This window comes from Aplidium turbinatum, chromosome 16 (assembly GCF_918807975.1).
Source record: "Aplidium turbinatum chromosome 16, kaAplTurb1.1, whole genome shotgun sequence".
In the NCBI taxonomy this organism is placed as follows: domain Eukaryota; kingdom Metazoa; phylum Chordata; class Ascidiacea; order Aplousobranchia; family Polyclinidae; genus Aplidium; species Aplidium turbinatum.
In genome coordinates this window covers 1,638,410-1,661,058 of record NC_137487.1, presented here as the reverse complement: position 1 = coordinate 1,661,058, position 22,649 = coordinate 1,638,410, and the positions used below count along the sequence as shown (strand labels likewise).

At 38.2% G+C, this 22,649-nt stretch overlaps 1 protein-coding gene across 1 annotated transcript; it reads left to right on the top strand.

Annotated features, from left to right (window-relative positions):
* Positions 1-581: 581 nt before the first annotated feature.
* LOC145785885 (uncharacterized) lies at positions 582-7,981 on the top strand. The gene is made up of 2 exons (XM_082597587.1): positions 582-2,228; positions 7,346-7,981. The coding sequence occupies exons 1-2, from the start codon at positions 582-584 to the stop codon at positions 7,979-7,981; spliced, it is 2,283 nt and encodes a 760-aa protein (XP_082453713.1).
* Positions 7,982-22,649: the final 14,668 nt, after the last annotated feature.

Genomic DNA, 22,649 nt, shown 5'->3' with positions numbered 1-22,649 from the left:
TATGAAGCTCCGGTGCTTTTGCTCTCACATAAACGTCGCTTGGTTTGTTGAAACAAGAAACATTTCATTGAAGCCTTCTGTGTTCAGAATCTTTGGCACTTCATGTCACTTTTTCAGTTCATGCAAATTAGTTAAGCGGTTTGAGATAATTGGATTCAGCGTGCAAAACTAGCGTTGAAGTAAAGTCGATCTGAGCGCCTATCATTGCGTGGGTGTGGTATTGACCAAATCGCCAGCATTTGTGAACAATATTGATTACTTTCGCTTTAAAGTGTGACGTCACTGAAACTGCTGACTGCCTCAGTTATTTCCACAAATGAAAAAAGTGACGCGTAGAAATGAGTTTTAAAGTCAAAATTGACAATCGGACCTTGTACAGTGCACAGCAATGCGTGGTGATTACAAGGAAGCGCATGTTGTAGCAAAATCATCTTTGCAACCCTTCTGCTCATGGTTGCAATAAATTGAGTATGGAAAGGTCTCAAATAGTATGAAGCCATATTTACAATTGCGTTAAATTCTTGTATTTCTTTGTCTTACGACCTCGATATACAGTAGCCTAGTGTTGAATTGATTATATCATGATCTCACAAAAATGGAGAAGCAGCATTAAAAAAGTAAAAACCTATCCGGGAGCTGACTGTGGTACCGACCACCAACTGCTAAAAGCAACATTAAAGCTTCGGCTACAAAAGATGACACACTCTTTGCCCCCACTTCAATTCGATTATGACAATATGACAGAAGATTATTCCATTGAAACAAGTAACAAATTTGAGGTGTTATTAGGTATAGACGGAGAATCATCACCTCAGGAGCTTTGGAATAACACAAAGGAAGCAATTTTAAAATCAGCTAAGAGCACATTACCAATGAAAAACAGGAAACGAAACAACTGGATTAAAGAAGAGACATTAATGAAAATAAAACAACGGAAAAAATTGAAAGCAAAAATTTCCCATTCAGAAGAGGCCAGACAAGGGTACGCTCGGCTCAATAGAGAGGTACAAAAGGCTGTGAGAAAAGACAAACGAGACAATATAGAACAACAATGTTGTAAAATCGAAAAACACGCATCAAATAACTCATGTCGTGATTTATACCAAGCGGTAAAAAGCATAACCAATAAGTTCAAACCAAAGCTAGACAACATAAAAAGTAAAGATGGTGAAGTTTTGTGGCAGAAAGAGGAGGTAAAAAAGAGATGGAAAGAATATTGCGAAGAATTATACAAAGAAAAAGATCCTATCAATAATGTACAAACAAATCCAATTACACAATGCAAAGATGAAAATGATACAGAACCACATCCACTGCTGAGTGAAGTAGAAAATGCTTTAAACACTATTAAAAACAAAAAAAGTCCCGGATCTGATGATATACCCATCGAACTATTGAAATATATTGGAGAAAATGCAGTGAGAACAATTCATAAACTTTGTATCAGAATATGGGAAACCAACATTTGGCCAGATGATTGGGTAAAGTCAATATTTGTCCCATTACCAAAAAAAGGCGATATAACGGAATGCAGCAACAACCGAACAATTGCTTTAATTAGTCATGCCAGCAAGGTAATGTTAACAATAATTAAAAAAAGACTAGAAAACAAAATTGAACACGAATTAGCTCCTGAACAGGCTGGCTATAGACCCCGCAAAGGAACAAAAGACGCAATATTCAATCTTAAAATGCTGATAGAGAAACGAAGAGAACGGAACCTTTCAACTCATTTATGTTTTCTAGACTATCGAAAGGCTTTTGATTCAGTGAAGCACCAACAATTGTGGACGATTCTGAAAGGTTATGGCTTTCCTACACATCTGATCAATTTAATCCGAAGCCTGTATACTGCTCAAAAAGCAGCAGTAAGAACTGGAAGTGGCCTCACCGAGTGGTTTTCCATTAGAAAAGGTGTCAGACAGGGATGCATATTGTCACCATATCTTTTCAATCTTTATACTGAACACATAATGAGAAAAGTTTTGGAGAATTTTGATGGCTCTGTGAAAATTGGAGGAAAAGTAGTAACCAACTTTCGATATGCTGACGACATAGTGTTGGTCGGTGGAAGTGCAACGGAACTGCAAGAACTTTTGAATAGGATCAAGTCGAGAAGTGAAGAATATGGTTTGCAATTACATCCCACAAAAACAAAAGTGATGGCCATAAGTAAAACAGATGAAATTTGTCCAAGCTTATACATTGGTGGTAATGTTGTTGAAAGTGTAAGTAATTTCTGCTATCTTGGCAGTGTCATAACTGACACTTATGATGATAGCACGGAAATTAGAAGGCGAATTGCTATGGCAAAAACAGCTGTGACATCACTTACAACGGTGTGGAAACAGAGATCAATTGGTAAAAACACCAAATTAAGATTGCTGCGAACTCTCGTTTTCCCAATTGCCACATATGGATGTGAAATTTGGACATGCAAAAAACGTGACATTAAAAAGTTAAAAAGTTTTGAAATGTGGTGTCACAGAAGGTTATTACGTATCAGCTGGATGGAAAGAAAAACAAATGAATTTGTTTCCCAACAAATAAACGATAAATGCAGTCTGATAAACAACATTAACCTTAGAAAATTGAGATATTTCGGACACATTGCAAGAAGCAACTCGTTGGAAAATTCAATGTTAACTGGGATGGTGCAAGGCAAACGAACAAAAGGACGACAAAAAATGAAATATTTTGACAATATCAAGCAAATTACAGGAATAAAAAGCATGCCGGAAGTACTAATAAAAACAAAAGACAGAACAAAATGGAGGCAGTTCATAAGGGAGATCACAGCTGATCAAACATGATCAATCTGTTGAAGAAGAAAAGTGTATAGGCGGGGAGCCAGGTCGATTTATTTGACTGTCTGGGTCAGTAAGGTTTGACAAGTGTTTCTAGACTGAAATTTTGTGTAGATTTCAAAACTAATCCTCTTACTTGCACTAGCCTGACCGTTTTTGTTATATTAAGCATTTTCCGAGATGATACCTGTCAATATCGCTATATCAGTTAGGGTGCACCATTTGCCCCCGACCTTTAGCAAAAAGCCTGAACTTTTTTTTGCTGATGAGGTTATCTTAGAAAACAACTTTTGCAAAGTTTCATTTTGATTGGACAAAGTTTAACCCCCCACCCGGCCATTTTCTAAGGGGACTAACGACATTTTCTTCACATTATCGCCACTAGATGGAGCTGCTTACAAGATGCAACTGCATATTTACTTTGGAAACATACCCCTCTTCATTCTGCATAATTTAAAATAAAATTATCTGAATTGGTCAATGGGAAGCAGAAATATGGGCAGTTTTGTACTCTTCCCTAGTGCAATACTGCCTTTAGTGGCCAAAACACAACAACAATTATCTCCTTAAATGTTCATTCAATTGAAGCAAAACTGGTGTCTAACCCCCCATTTTCAAGGGTGGTGAGTTCATTTTTGCTGCTAGTTTTAAAGATTCTAGCCACTAGGTGGCAGAAAACCTGCTTTTTATAAGATTAAGCTAACATAACCGCTTGGACTTGACTTCAAATATGCAAAGTTTCAACAAATGCAACTCATTGAGATGTAGGCTATATCATTGAAAACAAACAAAGAAATAACAATGCAACATCTATTGTAATTGTGATAGATATTGTACAGTATTGTTCGAATTAATTGAAACTGTCTAGAAAACAGGCTGAATTTGTGTATATTTGGTTTATTGCGATAATTTAACAGCTGTGTATAGTTTAATGCCTAATGTGGCCTACATCTTCATTCAATATTCCACGAACACGGTTTTGCAGGGATACGATTAGTTTTTTTCAGTTTTTAGCAAATTTTGGGTCCCGCAACCACAACTATGTGAAGCGATAATGTGAAGAAAATGTCGTTAGTCCCCTTAGAAAATGGCCGGGTGGGGGGGTTAAACTTTGACCAATCAAAAATGAAACTTTGCAAAAGTTGTTTTCTAAGATAACCTCATTAGCAATAAAAAGTTCAGGCTTTTTGCTAAAGATCGGGGGCCAAATGGTGCACCCTAACTGATATAGCGATATTGACAGGTATCATCTCGGAAAATGCTTAATATAACAAAAACGGTCAGGCTATTGCAAGTAAGAGGATTAGTTTTGAAATCTACACAAAATTTCAGTCTAGAAACACTTGTCAAACCTTACTGACCCAGACAGTCAAATAAATCGACCTGGCTCCCGCTCTAGTAGTATTTACTGATGTGAATGCATTTTGCTCCATATTGACTTCATACAGTACACAAGGTTATCGTGTTATTGCCGAGAGAGAAATTTCCAAGTAGAAGGCTCTGTTGTCGATGTACGGACAAGAATTAAAGATTTTAACTTTAAAGTGCCTCTGACAGGAAAATAAATTTGCTAAATTTACCTAAGATACCAAAGAGTTGGCACTAACAAACTTCCCTGACCAACAAATCGTAAAAAATATCAACAGGCTACTAAGTTACACGCTTGCAAACTTTCGTTCACTTTCGGCAAATCTGGCACTCATGCAATTGCGAAAATAAAAACGGCAACCTCGCTGTGACGTCACCGTGGGTGGGAAAGATACATTCTTTCTCTGTGGTGAGTTGGTAAGGTATGGTACGACTGCTCCAAAACGTCAATGTGTGGGGCTCTATTGGTCTAAAGCATGTGCAAAATGAGAATTACCGAAATGAAAAAGTCAACTTATTATTACTATCAGGTTTAGATCAAATAGATTGAGTTTATATTTATCAAACGGCATCTCAATTCAATTGAAATTGCAGTTTTTCTAAACTCTTGTAGGGCTACAATTTGGATAATTTTTTATTTGTCCTAATCTGGCTATAGCCGTTTGCAGTGTAACAGCAGTATCTCACAGACAGTATCCTTATTTTATGGTTGAGGTAATGCCTGGAAATTGCTGTTTATGTGACAGAGTCAGTGACAAAGACGTGTGCTATCTTTTCATGCTTTCAAACAAAACAAGGTGCCGAGAAGAAAATAGTCAAAGTTTTCTTCAAGTGTTCGAAAGTGGGATGGACCATACAAAACTAGTCGTATATGTTCTCTTCACTTCACTGGAGATGATTTTGTTAACACCACCAACCCGATTTGGATCTTCTCAGCATTGAGTGGCGTGATGGGAACTGTAGTTGGTGCGTTTGCCACAAGTGCGAGTCTATGTCCCAGCCCAATGAATGTGTATGTTGCCATGAAGTGTCACAGACGAAAGAACTTTTGAAGAAAGACGCATCTAGTTATGTTACCAATTTGACCGACTTTGAGGCACACTTACATCCTGCAGGTATGAGGACTTTTTTATGAGGAGCAGGAAGAACTGGAGAAAAAGCAATAAACCGAAAGGAGAAAACGGAGACCTATCAAAAGAGTAAGGATGCTACATTAGACTAAAATGCTACATTGCACCACGCTAAAGAATGCACACTAAACGAAGTGATTTTATTTCCTTGCAGGCAGTATGGGTAATTAGTCGCTTACAGGCATGTATTGGAGTGGATACTATAAGGTGGTGCTCTCGGAAGCAACAATCGGATTGTGCTGCCGTCATGCATTGTTTGGCGAATCCGAAACAATTTCCAAGTCCAGATGGCCGTTACACCGGATTTCAATGGCCAACTGAAGGCACATTATGAGAGAAAACTTTTATTTATTTATGAATAGTGATGAATGATGATGAAGTAAATATGAATGATGATTCGTACGATTTCTTCATTTTTCACTTCAAGTATATTTTAGGTTTTGTAGGAACATATCCAGTACAGTTTTATTAAACTGCAAAAAACAATAAATCTTCGAAAAAAGCAACCGCTTGTACCTACTACGACCAAACTGTGATCCACCAATTACATCTAGAAAGCATTTGTTTTATCCGTCGCTAGCGACGCCCACCCACGATGACGTAACACCACCAAAGTCGTCCCAGAGCAGTGAAATATGGAGTTTCGTCTGTGGTGGCGCTGCGGAACTGTCGTTTTGTATAAATTTCGCCCTAACCAGTCGAGCTTCGAGTTTAAGATTAAAAAGTTCGCTAAGCATAATTCTGCGCTAGAAAATGCTTAGAAAAGTTACTATACTTGGGTCCAACCTGTCAGGGGCACTTTAAAATGTCAGATCAACATAGTTACTCTGCTGGCTTGTAAATATTTGAAACTACTTGGAATGCTCAGCAATAGACTCACCTTTGAAGGGCGTTGAGTCGTTCCAGCACTCGCTAATGGGCAACCTTTGGCACGACAGGCTTCGTGACACCATCCATGCCATGTCAGGCAATGACGTCATATTGTTGAAGCACCTGCAAGAAACCTTGAAAGTAAAAAGCAAGTTTCCACTTAAGGATTGCTGAAATCATTAATACGTCGCTATAGGAAAGAAAAATTCCTGATGTGTTACGTTTGAAATTGTTTTTACTTTTTATTCGACCTACAACAGTACTTTGAGCACTGGGATAAGTCAATTTAATTGTTAACTAGTTGAGTTAGCATTGTGTTTACTTCAAAATATTGCAGAATTTTTTTAGTTCTTAAGGTCACATGACCAAATCACACGTTTTTTCTCTTTTGTGACTTTAAGTGCCTCTCTGAATTCACTGCTGGTTGGTTAATTTTTAATTTTTATCCTTGGACTGACAAAGCCTTGATACGTTATTCCTGGTAGTTTCGCATACTTGTAGAGGCTCTTGACGCAGGACCGGTTACCGAGATTGACAGAGTGAAGTTTCCGATTGTTGAAGTGTTGTTGCCGGGGAATTATTCCATTCACTAGTTGCCGCTGAATGGAGAGCAGTTTTTAGAATGCGCGTTGCTTAAGAGCTGAACCATGTCTGCGAACCGAGGTGGCTTCTAGAAACTGTAATATTGGAAACGTGCCTTTAAACTTTTAATTTATTTGAGAACTTGCCCTTTAAGTTTGTACCTTGTGTTTCACATTTTGCCTTACGCGTTTTCCATGACCTCTTGATTGGCCGCTGTTAAATACGCTTTCCTGACAGCGATGCGGTATTCCCCAACTCGAGTTCAACTAGTTGTCAAAGTCAATCGTTTTAGTGCCGCAGCTATGTGGGCGTTTACATTGCCAGTTTATGTTTGAGATTCAAATAAAGTTATCTGTTCGTCTTTGAGAGTTCGTCCGAAATAGTCAGACGTAAGGGCTAGCGCGAAACATTACATGGTGTCAGATGGATTCGACGCACGCAACAAGGACAGAAATGAACTTCCAACAAGGAAATGTTGCAGACAATTTTAAAAAATGGAGGCAGATGATCGAGTTGACGTTTAGTGGGCCCCTGTCTGCGAAATCAAATGTCGAAAAATGCAGCTACTTGCTATTGTATATTGGACAGGAGGGCCGTGACATATATAACACATGGACACTGACAGAAGACGAAAAGAAAAATCCTAAATCAATTCTGTATAAATTCGAGCAGTTCTGCGAGCCTAGAAAGAACATTACCGTTGAACGTCACAAGTTATTCACTCGAAGCCAAGGACTGGATGAACCATTCGATTCGTTTGTTACCGATCTCCGTTTGATGGCAGGTCGTTGTGAGCTTGGCAATCTACGTGACAGCCTAATACGTGATAATGTGGTGAGAGGCGTACGGTCTGACGATGTACGCAAAAAATTGTTACAAGAACTGAATCTAACGCTGGAACGTTGCATCGAAATTGTGCAAGGCGAGGAGATTTCCCAACAACAAATCACTCACGTGTTCCCTGAATCCTCACACGTCAATTACGCGAAGTTCTCCAGCCATCGTCGTCACTTCAAGTTAGAAGATCGAAGACAACAAAGAAGTGGACCGAACTGTTCCAAATGCGGGTATAAGCATGGGAGGAAATGTCCAGCAGAAGGAAAAAAATGCCACAACTGTGGACGGCCGAACCACTTTTCTTTCGTTTGCAGAAATCGACCAATTCATCAGCTAACGATCGAAGACAACAATGGTGTGAGTCATCATATTTTATTGGCTGCATAGACAAAAATGACTCCAACCCTGATAAAATGTTTGTAAATATCTTAATGGCTGACTACAATTTCAATGTGAAGTTTAAATTGGACTCTGGAGCTCAAGTTAACGTAATTCCAAAAAACGTGTATGAAAAGTTTTCTCACTTAAGTGAACTATCTCCTACCAACGCTACGCTAACTGCTTATGGAGGAACCATCATTCACCCACTTGGAAAAATATCCTTAAATTGCAAGTATAGAGACATCGTTCAAAACCACACATTTTACGTTGTAGATAGTCATTCACCGCCACTTTTTTGTCTAAAATCAAGTACTTCAATGGGTCTGATGAAAATTGTTTTACAAGTTGAACATCACATGCCGAAAGTCGCTGATAGATATCAGGATTTGCTTAGAGAATATAACGATGTATTTAATGGCATTGGTTGTTTTCCTGAACCTTATAAAATCGTAATTGAGGAAAATGCCACTCCCGTTAGAATTCCACCTCGACGAATACCAATTGCCATACAAGACAAAGTTAAAGCTGAATTAGATTCATTAGTTTCTCAAAAAATTGTTGAACCTGTGAACGAACACTCTGATTGGGTAAATTCTATTGCTATTACATGTAAAAAGAATGGCAAGTTGCGTTTATGTTTGGACCCGAGACCGTTAAACAAAGTTGTTAAGCGTCAGCACCACCAGTTACCTACGTTTGAAGACGTTGCTTGTAACATTTCTGGAGCTAAATATTTTTCAATTCTGGATGCCAGATCAGGCTACTGGCAAATACCTTTAGACGAAGAAAGTTCCAAACTTACAACATTTTCAACAAGCTTTGGAAATTACCGATTTTTACGATTACCGTTTGGTTTAAAGGTTTCACAAGATGTGTTTCAGAAGCGTATGGAAGAATCCCTGCAAGGAATTCCGAAGCAAGGCGTTATTATTGACGACATTTTGCTGTGGGCTGATACCGAAAAAGAAGCAGTCGAGAACTTGAAAACAACACTGATCGATGCAGAAAAGTAGGTATAAAGCTAAACCTGGATAAATGCAAATTTGGTTTGTCCGAAGTATCTTACTATGGACATATTATTGGCGAAAATGGTATTAAACCAGACCCAAACAAAATCAATGCTATTACAAACATGAAGCCACCGCATTCAAAGAAAGAACTCCAAACTTTTTTGGGATTAACTAATTTTTTGAGAAAATTTGCACCACAGTTATCAGAGATTACAGCGCCATTGCGAAATCTCCTGAAGCAAGACACGTGGACGTGGAATTCAGAAAACGACGAGCAGTATCAACACGTAAAAGACTACATCACAAGGCAACCAGGTACAGTTTTACAATATTTTGAACCGAAAAAACCTGTGTGTATTCAAGTTGATGCCTCTAAAGATGGACTTGGTGCAGTGCTACTGCAACACAAAGGACCAATCGCTTATGCATCTCGTGCGCTCACACCTACTGAACAAAACTACTCTCAAATCGAAAAAGAAATGTTAGCCATCGTTTATGGTTGTGTCAAATTCCACCAGTATGTTTATGGCCGACATTTTACCATTCATTCTGATCACAAGCCTCTACAGTCCATTTTTAAGAAACCACTTTCAAGTGCGCCACCAAGGCTACAACGCATGATGATCAAAATTCAGCCGTATGACCTCAAAGTCGAATTTCGACCTGGAAAGTCTATATCGGTTGCAGACACGTTGTCTAGAAAGCACCCTGAAGATGTTGGTGAGCCCCAATTTGATACAGACAGCCAAGTTTTAATTATGGCAGAATCGTTCCCGTTCAGACTGACTGTTTTGAAAAAATTAGAAGTGCAACAAAAGATGACAGAACATCACAAATCTTAACAAAGTATCTATTGAAAAATTGGCCCAAACATAAAAAGAGCCTTGATATCCATGCTTGTCCGTATTGGAAACTCAGATCCGAGTTATCTTTGCATAATGGTTTAATTTTGAGAGGTGAACGTATCGTTGTGCCATTTTCACTTCGTAAAAAAATGCTTGAAATGTTGCATGCTTGTCATTTGGGAATTGTGAAATGTACCCAAAAAGCCCGAGATCTGTTTTATTGGCCTGGTATGTCCTCTGATATTAATAATTTGATCTCTGTTTGTGACATTTGTAAACAATTGCAGTACAACAATCCCAAAGAGCCTTTAATTCCTCACGAACCACCCCGTAACCCATGGGAAATTGTTGGGGCAGATTTGTTTCACTGGAACAATGCTAACTATTTAATTGTCGTCGACTATTACAGTAGATTTTTTGAAACTGCTTTGTTAAATAGGACCACTAGTCAAAACGTAATTCATCACATGAAATCCTTCTTTTGCAGACATGGTATTCCAAAAACCCTCCGATCAGATAATGGCCCTCCATTTCACTCAAAAGAGTTTGCAAATTTTTGTGATAGTTGGAAAATTAATCATAAAACTTCCAGCCCATTATACCCACAGTCAAATGGGCTTGTAGAAAAGTTTGTTCAAACTGCGAAACGTTTATTAGAAAAAGCCTTAAGCACCAACCGTGACCCTTATCTCAGTATTTTAGAATACAGAAACACACCCATTGGACCTGAAGGATCACCTGCTCAGTTGTTGATGGGGAGAAGATTGCGAGAACTAATACCAACGACAGAAGACCAATTAAAGCCCGTCTCAGTTGACCCCGCTTTTGTGAAGAAACAATTTGTAAAACGTCGTACTCGCAACAAAAGGTATTATGATCGCTCAAGTAGACCCATGAGACCTCTTGTTAATGGCCAAAATGTTCGCCACAGAGTTGGTAAAAAATGGGAGCCAGCTGTCGTAACCGGTCGTCACAATTCACCGCGATCCTATAATGTGCGTGATTCTTATGGCAACACCTACCGGAGAAACCGGAGATATTTAATTGATGTGGAGCCGACATTCAAATTTAATCCTTTGGTTCCTGATGCCCATGTATTTGATCAATTTAACGACGAGCCCAATGTGCCATGTCAAAATAATATGCCAGCACCGTATATGACCCGTTCTGGCCGGGTAGTGAAACCGCCTGAGAGATATGGTGTTTGTGCAACCTAACTAGTAGTGCATATAGTGTGATAGTATCGTGGTACGTTCAGAGTTCGGGTTGTGCATCGTTCAGAGGATGTAGACTTGTGCTATTGTTGAAGTTTGCACGAGAGACAACGTGCTATAAGTTGTTCTTGCTGTTCATCTAAGCTTTTTGAAAAGTAAATTGTGTAGTAGATGTGATTTCGTTATTTCATGTGTATTTGGCAGTGTACCACTCTTCATAAGTTCAATTTAATCTGTTTGTGTATTGTGAAATAGTTTTCTTTCTTCAGACAAAGGGAGATGTAATATTGGAAACGTGCCTTTAAACTTTTAATTTATTTGAGAACTTGCCCTTTAAGTTTGTACCTTGTGTTTCACATTTTGCCTTACGCGTTTTCCATGACCTCTTGATTGGCCGCTGTTAAATACGCTTTCCTGACAGCGATGCGGTATTCCCCAACTCGAGTTCAACTAGTTGTCAAAGTCAATCGTTTTAGTGCCGCAGCTATGTGGGCGTTTACATTGCCAGTTTATGTTTGAGATTCAAATAAAGTTATCTGTTCGTCTTTGAGAGTTCGTCCGAAATAGTCAGACGTAAGGGCTAGCGCGAAACATTACAGAAACCACTGGACGATTCGATCAATGATTGGTTACTACCCTGTGGCCTCTTTGTGGAGTGTAGAAAACACTGCTAGTCATTATGAGATGAACCCTCGGCACCAAACGAAAACGACGTTGACATGCCTAATTCTAAGCTGCAGTGATAACACAAATTGTGCAGCTATGAACTGCAAAATGTGCAGTGAAAAAATAAGTACTTTTTGAGCGAATAATAAACTTTTTGTAAAAAAACCTACCAATATAAAATCAATTTTGTTTGAAGTTGTTTGATCTATTAAATATTATTATTATTTATTTGCGTCAGACTATGATGTAATAATGCCCGTCTGGGCTTTTATTAGGTCTACGTAGTGAACATGAATGTTTGCAGTGAGAGAGTGAGACCACTTGCAGACTATCACTAGCACGTCATTGACGCAGTGAACATGAAGCGCATTGTAGGCTACATCAAGATGATACTGCTCCAGGGGCGGAGTTACCCATGGCGCCGGGGCGCCCCCTAAAATTCCAATTTATTTTTTTATGTCTGCATGCAAATTTCCTTTTTATGCTATACTTTAACTTGTGAATTTCCATTTTACTAACGTAAAACAATGCGTGATGTTTAGTCTCAGCAAGTAGACCTACTAACTGCTAATAACCGCTGATAACGGAACAAGAGACAATGGACATTATATAAAATACTAATAACTAATAAAGAAACTTTTTTTAACTCAAGTTTAAATAACATAATGCATGGTAGCAATCCAGATTTTATGGCAGTTTAGCCAGAGAGATAGGATGGAATGCCATACATCGACCTTTTGGACAGTAAAGCTGGATCTGGTCTTGAACACATCTCTGCTAAATTTATTACGTATTTTATTCAAAACATGTTTGTGATCGAATTACTAGTTTGAGGAAATCTAATGTCATTTTTATACGTTGTTACAAATTACAATTACGTATTGAGACGTTTTGAGCAAGCTTGAATCTTTGCTTGAGCAAGAAGGTCAGAATGAAGCTGAAAGCAGCAGCGACGACTTAAAAAAAGTTGCTCAGCAAGACGTGTTTTTCGTTTCTTTGTTTGAGCCACCGAGAAGCCGACGACAAAGTGCATCTAAACTGGTAGATGAATTTCTCAAAATGAGTCCTCAGAGATGCATTACAGATGCATGCTTTAAGCATCCGACGATCGAAAGATTGTTTATTAAAACAAACACTGCAATCACTTCAAGTGCTCCTATTGAAAGAGTTTTTTCCACCGCTAAAGACATTTTGAGGCCGAAACGAGCTGGATTAAGTGACATTCATTTTGGGATGCTACTGTTTTTGAAAGCGAATGCCTAGAACAGGCTTGCCCCAAACTTTTACTAAATGCCCAATTAGTTATAAAGTAATAGGCCTATAACTTGAGTTGAGTCGAATGAGGATTCGTTGTTTTGCGGTTTGCTCCGTATGTGGCATAATTACTGCTTTTCAAATGTTATGAGCCCCTGTTTAATCTTTAGAGATAAATGTTGAACATTCATCTGTAAAAAGGTCTAAAAAGTAGGTGTAAAATGTAGGTGTAAAAAGTAGTCTATTTGAATGGTCAAGTAAAAGAACAGTTACTGAAAGTCAATTCTAATTCTTTACAATTACAAGTAGAAAGTACCAGAGCACATTATCACTCATGTAGAAGTAAAAAAGTACTGATCTTTAAAATTACTCAAGTAGAAGTAGTAAATTTTGCAGTCAAAACAAACTTTTTTGGCAAATTTCATCAAATTTAAAAAAATATTTCAAAATCCCAATATTTTTAATCATAAAATATCTCACTTAATAGTTTAATTTTTAATGAATCATGTAGGTCTTAGGAAGATAAACTTTTCGTTTTAACAATTCTTTTTAACAAAACTTTTCACTTTTAACAACTTCTCTTTAAAATATTTTTTTATCTTAGAAATGAAAACTTTTTAACAGATTTTTATCAAAGTTACAACTTTCTACTTGACAAAATATAAAATTACTCGAGTAACGTTACTTTGGCATAAAACTAAACAAGTGAAAGTAGAAAGTAATGAAAAATAAAACTACTCAAAAGTACTAGTTACTGAACATTGCTACTTAACATAAAAGTAAAAAGGAATTATAGGCCTAGTGTCACTGTCTTTTATTGTTTGCAAGTTGCTTTTATGTTTATGCTAATTGCAAGCCAGTCCATTTTAGATGGATACCAGTTTTTTGGTTTATTGCAACTTAAGTAACACTGTTTTCATTAAAGCTATCATTACATTGATGAGGACTCGGTTTACATTTAATTGAACTACGGCACTGATACATTACTTGTTAAAAAACTCGAGACAATATTGTCGGCACGGTCGAACAATCTTCAGCTGCATCTGCTCGTTGACTAAGCACTTTGGCAGCACCAGGTAGCAGAAATAGGCAAAGGATCGATTTTTGCAGTTGCAGTTGCCATCTAGTATGGTGGAAAAATTAGAGTATAGTTCATCCTCTCTGCCAACAACTTCCATTTTGTAAAAAAGATTGTAGTTGATCGATGTGAGTTGATAGTCGAGCCGAGGAGAGCACAAGTTTGAAACGTTTCCAAAGCTCTGGCATGTCTCCGTTGCGGATGCGTTTGTGGTCAAGATTGGAGAAGTGGACGTCGATACTTGGACGCCGCTGTCTGAGCGACAGCTGTCAGTTCTGTGACAAGTTATGAGTAAATACATCACTAAGCCAATATTAATCAAACTAAACATTTTGTGCAAGTCAAGTCTAATCAATGGTGTTGTCCATCATTTCATATTCTCAACTTAATTGATTTACTTTGATAACCCTAGAAAATCATAATAAACGATATTGAAACCATGTTGACAATGTGCTGCAAACCATCACAAACCAAGTCATGATGCCAATCTGGTAACCGGTGGGCTATCTCGATGTTGGGGGCGCATGGTTTATTATAATATTCAATGGCCAAGCTCCATAGTTTCAATCAAAAGAGTCACAATCTTACATGAGGTCCCTGAACCCCGCGCGGGGCTGTCTAATACTTTGTATACAGCCATAAAATTATGGTTTTGTGGAAGCTGCAAGACTCAGGTAAAGCTTTGTTGTGACCGTGAAGCTCTGTAGACTAGAGCATTGAACGTGATGCAGTACATTTGATACAATAGGATGACGAAAAATGACAAAAGGTTTTCTTTATACAACAGGACGCGAAGCAATCATCTACTAAAAGGACGTCACATATAGGACGATGCTAGACATTAAAAGGCGTCTGGTCTTTCATATTCAGTGGCGAATTCATAGAGAATTTGCTGCTGAATATGATGTTAAAAAAAAAGGAGGCTGTGTATTTACCTCAAGAAGCTACTGTAAAAGTAAAACAAGGGTATTTTTTTAATTTATAAGTTTTTATTTTGAAGCTTGGAATTGCTATTTTTAGTTGTTTTATTTAGACCATACGAACCTTTAACATACCAAGCCTAGCTCACCAACGTCGTTTACCAAGGTGGGGTCCTCCAAGGACCCCATCGTTTCTATTGCTTAAAGTATACAGTATATACAGGGTTCATCAATAATTGACGTTACAACTTCAAACAACTGTATTTAACAAATAGTAGATAATAATTGAGTAATAAACATATAATATTATTGTCAAATAAATAAATATTTAGGAAAAACAAGTTTTACTCAATGTGTCCGCCATTTGCGTCGATAACAAGTCGGGGACGCTTCGAAAAGGAGCTGCAAGAGTCATGAATACCTCTTTGAGGTATTTAGGTCCATTCTTTTTTCAGATTAGCCTTCAGCGCTTCCAAACTCCAGGTAAGACCAGATGCTAAAGTCTAGAGGGTTTAGGTTTGGGGATGAAGGAAGCCATTCTTCCTTGGAAATGAGAAACGGCAAGTTGGCTGAGCCAGTTTTGCGTTCTCTCACAATACACACAATCAGTATACCGGCACACCAAAGCACAAGCCAACTTGTAGTATACTTTATTCATCCTTACTTAGATTACAGTTTATACAGCTAATGTAACAAAGGAAGATTGCTGAAATTGTAGGAAAAGCAGATGCGATTTTTATGACACTGTAACAAACCCCTGCTTTACCCCAAGTGTTATAAATACTAGAATTTTAGTCTTAGCATCACATACAGTATAATATATGTTTCTACAAATTACTTAGACAAAGGATCATATTCATAACACACAGTTCATTCACTGTCATCTTCACATTTTTTTGCACTTGTCACAGTTGTGTGGACTGTTGGTGACTCGGTGCTGTTCGCAAACGAAACGCTTGCATTCGAAGCAAATAATGTTAAGTTTTCTATCATTGTTTGAAGCACATTGAAAACATCTTCCTCTCTTCCGTCTCACTAGCTGCCTTGACGTTAAGAATATATTTGAAGCTTCAGTGTTTCGAGCTACAGAAACTCCCATACCTTTAATAGCTCTAACGATGTGAAGCTGAAAACCAGATGGATTACATGCTCTGCGCAAGACATTATAGGCTAGGTTGCGTCAATTCTTTGCCTAACTCCATCAAAAAATAATGTTTTCGATTAGATTTTCTACTGTTCCAGTCTCTGTATTTAAACACCCAAGTGATATGGGAATTCAAGGCTCCAATGTCAAGCACGTTCGTAAAAAGTCGGAATGGCCATCTTGACATTCGTCTGGCACAAGAATATTCACTCACCAACTTGTCTGCATCATCCACTCCGCCTTTTGTGCGGTTATATTCAAATATCATGTTGGGCTTATTGTGATCTTCATTAGACAGCGAATCATCAAGATACTGAGAAGATAGTAAACGAACCGTCTTGTTTTTTTAGGCACATAGCTTACAACTGACAGTTTATCTAAAAAGATAAAGTTTGACAATGAAACATATCGTCCCTTCGCAACTTCCATAACTGCAGGAATATCTGACGTTTTTGCTCAGTGTTCCGTCTTGGTGATATTTTTCTGGAGCAAAAATTCTGCAGTTGGCACTGATGTAAAACAAATTATCTGTGGTAGCACTTCTTCTAGTTCCAAACAGTGATTTCATCATGTCACACAGTACACACAACCCGACCTCCTTGAGTTTTCTCTGGTGCACTCCCAGAAAGTTTTCCAGTATAGACTTGGAGATTATATAGGTAGCCTAAGTGGTTTTCACGTCTGTAGCTGCCCACACTTTAATTCCATATCTTGCTGGTTTTGATTTCATGTACTGTCTCATTGGACATTTCCCTCCGAAAAGAGACTAATTGTTCATCTACCGTTACTACTTCAAATGGCTTATAGAGTTTTTTTGCAGTTTTCTACAAATCCATCCCAAATCTCGCGAAAAAGCTGCAAGTTTATCATTTTCATTTCTTTGACCACGTGTTGATTTGTCATCAAATTCTCAAACTCTGGCAAAATGTAAAGACATTTTTCGCGTGAAGTTAACTGGATAACATTCAGCATTTGTAACCTAATATACCAAGGGGGGTCCCATCAGGACCCCAGGTAACGTTATGTTGTATTTTGCTCATGTTTCAAATAATTTTTTATTTTATGTTGTACTATACTGAACTTGTTTAAATTTATGACACATACAAAAATCAGGAGAAAAATTGTCGCTATAGGTAAGGCGGGAGATAAAAAAATTCACCTCTGGGGTCCCTACGAGACCCCGCTTGGTATGTTAAGGGTTAACAAATTGCAAAACTTTGCTAGCTATATCAGAGACTTAAAAGCACCGTTGCAACAAAGTAGGTAGGTCTAATATTATGTTTTTGAGGTTACAAAAATTTAATTTTTTATCTTAGAACTTCAACAAAGACGCACAGTTGGTATTTTATTACATTGCTTGATTGAAGGAAAATTTGATTTACTAATAAGTATAACCTAATCTTTTTGGTAAAAAAAAGACTGATCTATTTTGCTCCCACAGGCATTGGATCTTTCGTGACAAATGATGCTTCTGCAACATTTGAAAAAACATTCAGTTTTCCTTCAGTTATCTTGTTCAAGGAAACTGTACCACGGCTGTTTCATGCTAAAAACTTGGATGTTCCTAACCTTTCATAGATTGTTACTTTTCAAGGCTTTTCTAACCAAAGAAACTTGCTATGCGTTGAGCTCACATTAAGTACTGAAAGTAGCGACACCCCCTGCCACGCTGAATTTGTAGCTCAGTCAGTCTGGTTGACCGAGACGCATGTAAGAGAACCTTCTTTGCTAGCGCCAGGTTATCGTTCGGATAAAGCAAACAGTAAAATATAACGCTTGTACCTGAGCTATTGTTAAAACGTAAGGTGGTGTTGACTAACAACAGTTACAAGAGCAACAGTGCAGCTGGCACAAACTAGCAATATACGAAAGTGTGACCAGATGCAGGGAAATAATAATAGCACTACGAAAGATACTATAAATCAGGGGTGTGCAACGTGCGGCCAGCGAAGAAAAATTGTGTGGCCCGCGAAGATGTGCCAATTTTGGATTGTGTGCGGCCCGCGAAACGTGTTTATAATTTAGTTTAGTCAAGTAGTCTACGTGCGAACAATTCATTAGAGTAGATTATTGTACATTTCGCACCTTCTGTTAACAATTTTAGAAATCTCCCACCAGCCACCGCTAATCCGATTGTATTTAATTATTTGGAACGTGAGTAGATCAGAAGCACAGAATTGCACAGGGAATAGCTCAAACTATGAAACCGTATTCTGACGGTAATTTTGTGAAGCAGTGTCTTATCGATGTCGCAGAAGAAATGTGCGCTAAAAGGAAGAGTGAGTTCGAGAAAATAAGTCTGTCTCGGTGGACGATAGCGAGGCGTATGGAATGCATCCTGAGGAGAAAACTGAACTTGCAGACCAATTTGAAAAATTAGTGTATGAATTTTTGGCTCGTTTCAAGGACTTCAAATCTTATTCTCTTCGCCATTCAACACAGACATTGACAAAGCACCAGCTAATATTCAACGAACTGATTGTTCTTCAAGAGAAAACGGATTTGAAAGCAAAGTATCTAAAAATGAATCTTGGCGATTCTTACCGAAAACTTCTCAACCAAGATGACTTTCCACATTTGAAAACATTCATGGCTTCAAATTTGGTTCTTTTTTGCTCAACGTATTTGTGCGAACAATTTTTTTCTAAAATGGAAGAAGTCGTCCGGAAAAGAAGCCAGCTGCAAATTTCTCACTGAACTCATTTAAAGTCAGTGTGACAATAAATTTGAAGAGCAGTTTTCCTCAGAAATTTATGCGTCTTAACTTATTATTTCTGCAAAGAGATAAGGTCCCCTAATAATGCTATAAGAATAACATGAATAACAAAAAAAACTACTTTTTTGTGCCTGCAACTACCAGAAAGCATATGTTAAATAAACGTGCGGCCTGCGGTTTCACCGAGATATTTATATCTGGCCTTCCTGTAACAAAGGTTGCACAGTGCACACCCCTGCTATAAATGATACAGGCCTACTAAACTAGAGCCATCTATTGTTGCCTTTTATTGGCTGTTTAATTTAGCGTTACGGTATGTCTTATTCATTAATCCAGCACGCATAATGTCAATAGACTTTATTCTGCTCACATGTTTAGCTTGTGTTGACTCGTTTTGCACACGAATTAAAAGGCACGCTAGTGACAAACGTAAACTCACATATTTTATTACGTTTCCTTTCAAATTAGAATTCCAAAATTTCCCCTGCCAGGGCTTGAAATGAAACTTACTAGAATTCCAAGCATTCGAAACAAAGTTATGGATGAGATTGGTAAAAACGGCGTCAGGAATGTTAGACCCAGGGCCGTTGACAGGATTTCTCGGGTCCGGTACCAATTTATTTTCGGGCCCCCTTTATCGACACAATGTTATGAATATAAAGATTGTAAACAAACTTTTATTGATGTCGTTTAAGCATGATCATTTAACAAATCTTGCGCAATCTTAAAATTTCTTGAACCGCAAAACTTAATTACTATCTCTATATTATCTAGCGATTACTTTTTTGAACTTTTATTTGTTACATGGTGCTAGAGTATTACTTGCCGATTCCATTGATGTTTCACTGGTCATTCTAGGCTCACCAGAAGAGAATTTACAGCACTGCAGACAGTCAGAAAGTTTTCAATTTGATTTGGGAAAGGTGTTTGGGCCTAGGTCAAACATTTGCTGATTGCTGCAATCTGAAAAGGGTTTTAGTGTAATTTTTAGTGCAGAAATAGGGATAGCAATCTTCTTACCTGTGCCATTTCAGTTTTTGAGTTTGAACAAATATTAGCCTGTTTATTTTGAAATTCGTGTTTCGGGTAATATTCGTAGTTAGGGAAATCACTATACTGGACTAAATTCTTATTTTACTGTTTGGTAGCTGAAGTGGCTATTTTACATCCAGAAATCTGAAGTGGGCCGGTACCCAGACGGGGGCCCGGTACTTTGCCATCTGACGGCTGAAATGGCTGTTTTAATCCTGATGGCAATTCCTTTAGATCTGATTGTATTAAGATCTTGATAATGTTTGAAGTCGCTAAGAATTTTTTAAATCTGGGCCCCTTAAATAATCTGGGCCCGGGTCCAAAAGTACCAGCTAGACCCCCTGTCAACGCCCTTGGTTAGACCTACTTCTGGGTATATTTGGAGTGCTGATTACAAAGATATAATCATTTTTTCCTTATCCAGTTTAATTTTTGAAGTATGGCAGGCCTTTTCCGCTTTTAAAGCTGTGCCTGCTTGTTTTTGAAAAACCATTGTTTGAAACACTCACTTTGCATTTGACCATATCCATCAGTAAATTAAAACTGAATTTTCATAGAAGTTAGAGCCTCAAAGTTTGGTTTAAATTGAAGTAAAATTCTGAATGGAGAGCTGAAGCTGAATGAAGAGCAGTCCTTAACGTGCGTTGCTCAAGCGCACGCCGTGAGAGTCGAACCAGCGCCGCTTGATCTTGAAGCTTCTTCGTTCCAGAAGTGACGTGCAATCCAATTGAGCTATCGGGCGGACTTCATGGCCATAGAAGGATTTCAATACGGTACCGGTAATTTATTTGTGGAGGAAGTTTTGCACAACCTTGTAAAGTTTCTAAAACTCGTCCTAGATGTCACCATCTTTCCTTGTAGCAGGTTTTAACTACAGGGAGCATTTTGCATCAAACATTAACACATGCATAAGTTAATTTAATGCTATTCAGCAACTGGACTGGTTATAACCAGTCGAGTAAGCAACGCGTTTTTCTTTTCAACGGTTTGTTTTACATTATTTTCTCAGTTTCTTTAGAGGCATGAAGAAACGTCTCTCACATTATGCTTAGGTAAAACACGCGTATCATCAGTGAAGTAAATATGCGTTAGTTGAGAGTCGAATTAGCGCCGCTTGATTTCGACGTTTCTTCGTTCTTGAAGTCAGGCGCCCAACCGAACTATAAAGTGCCAATCGTGGAAGCCATGCGGGGACGATTGTACCCAGGGATGGAGGAACCATTTTAAAAGTAGGTGGGCCCAGAGGCGCAGCAGTCAAAGTAAATCCAACTTCTGGGGGGCTTCGCCCCCCAGATCCCCCATAACATTGTTGCATTCCTAATATTTGAAATCGTTTACACCAGGAGTCGGCATCCTACGGCCCGCCAAAAAAAAATCATCCGCCCCGTCGTTTCTTTACCAGTTATAATAATATGTGGCCAGTGGTTTGTTATAGTATAATCGAATGGAAGAACAAGTACTTTTCATTAATCATTTTAGTAGGCCCACGTCTTTGATTTGCAGCGTTTCTGTTTGTATAAACAAAGAACTCAACATAAAGCGCCATTATAATACAAAACCAAAAACATATTATTTTTTCCAAGTTGATGGGTCAAACAAGGAATGGCAAAGTTAATCTACTCAAAAATAGCTTTAAAACAGCAAATTTCTCTGTTACAAAGGAAAGGAAAACCAATGAATCAGAAAATTCTTTTGCTAGCTACAAGATAGCACAATCAATAGCAAAAGACAAGAATCGTATAGTGATGGAGAATTTAGGAAAAGGTGTAAGATGGATGTTACTGAAGACATATGCCCAGAGAAAAAAAACAAACTACTTTTCAGATATAGGCCTAAGTCTTTCAACAAGAACCGTAACTCGACGAAAAGAAGAGATATTGGAGAACGTAACATCTAGCAAAAAGTTATTCTATATCTACAGTTCTTCGCAATGGCAATAGATGAGAGCACAGACACGACAGATAAGCCTACAGCTGAGCTGGCAGTATTAGTGCGTGCAGTAAACAAAGATTTTGATGTTTAAGAATTTGTTCAGCTGATTCCCGTCAAGGATATTACTAGCCGATATTCTGAAGGCATTAGGCTACGTCAACGCCTTGAAATCATGCCTCTGAATCTATCAAAACTGGTATTAGCTAATAGGCTACGGCCCGCCAAGACCATGTAAAGTTTGGCTTTGGCCCGCTGTTAGAAAAAGGTTGCCGAGTGTGCCGACCCCCTGGTTTACACATTCGTTTTCATAATTACCTTTCGTGCCAACAGGCAAAATTTTCCATTTTTGGGCCGAATTTGGTCAAAAAAATTCACAAAATTGTTGAATTGCTTTATAGCGCTGTAAGGTGTGGCGATGTACACACAAATAAAAAGGCAACAATACACACACAGTTATAATACCACCTGGGAGTAATAATATGCAGCATTACACAGTACATGCATATGTAATGATATCACTGTTCTAACCATAGAGAGCATAAGGGAATAATTATATTGATTGATAGATTGCTCCACCAGTCATACGCAACCACACCCACACGTGCTGCACATCAATAATGGACTCAAAAGAAACGTTTGAAGATTGGATTTCTTCATTGAGCTATCAAAGATAATCAAACTACTGTGTATCAAATGAGTGAAGACCTCTTTTTAGAACTCCCTCTCTGATTTGCCGTTTTCGCTACCTTTCGAAGAAATTTGGCTTTCAAAACTGGGTGGGCCAGGCCCACCCAGAAAATAAAGTAGGTGGGCCCAGGCCCACGTGGTTCCTCCATCCCTGATTGTACTCATAGCCGTAGAAG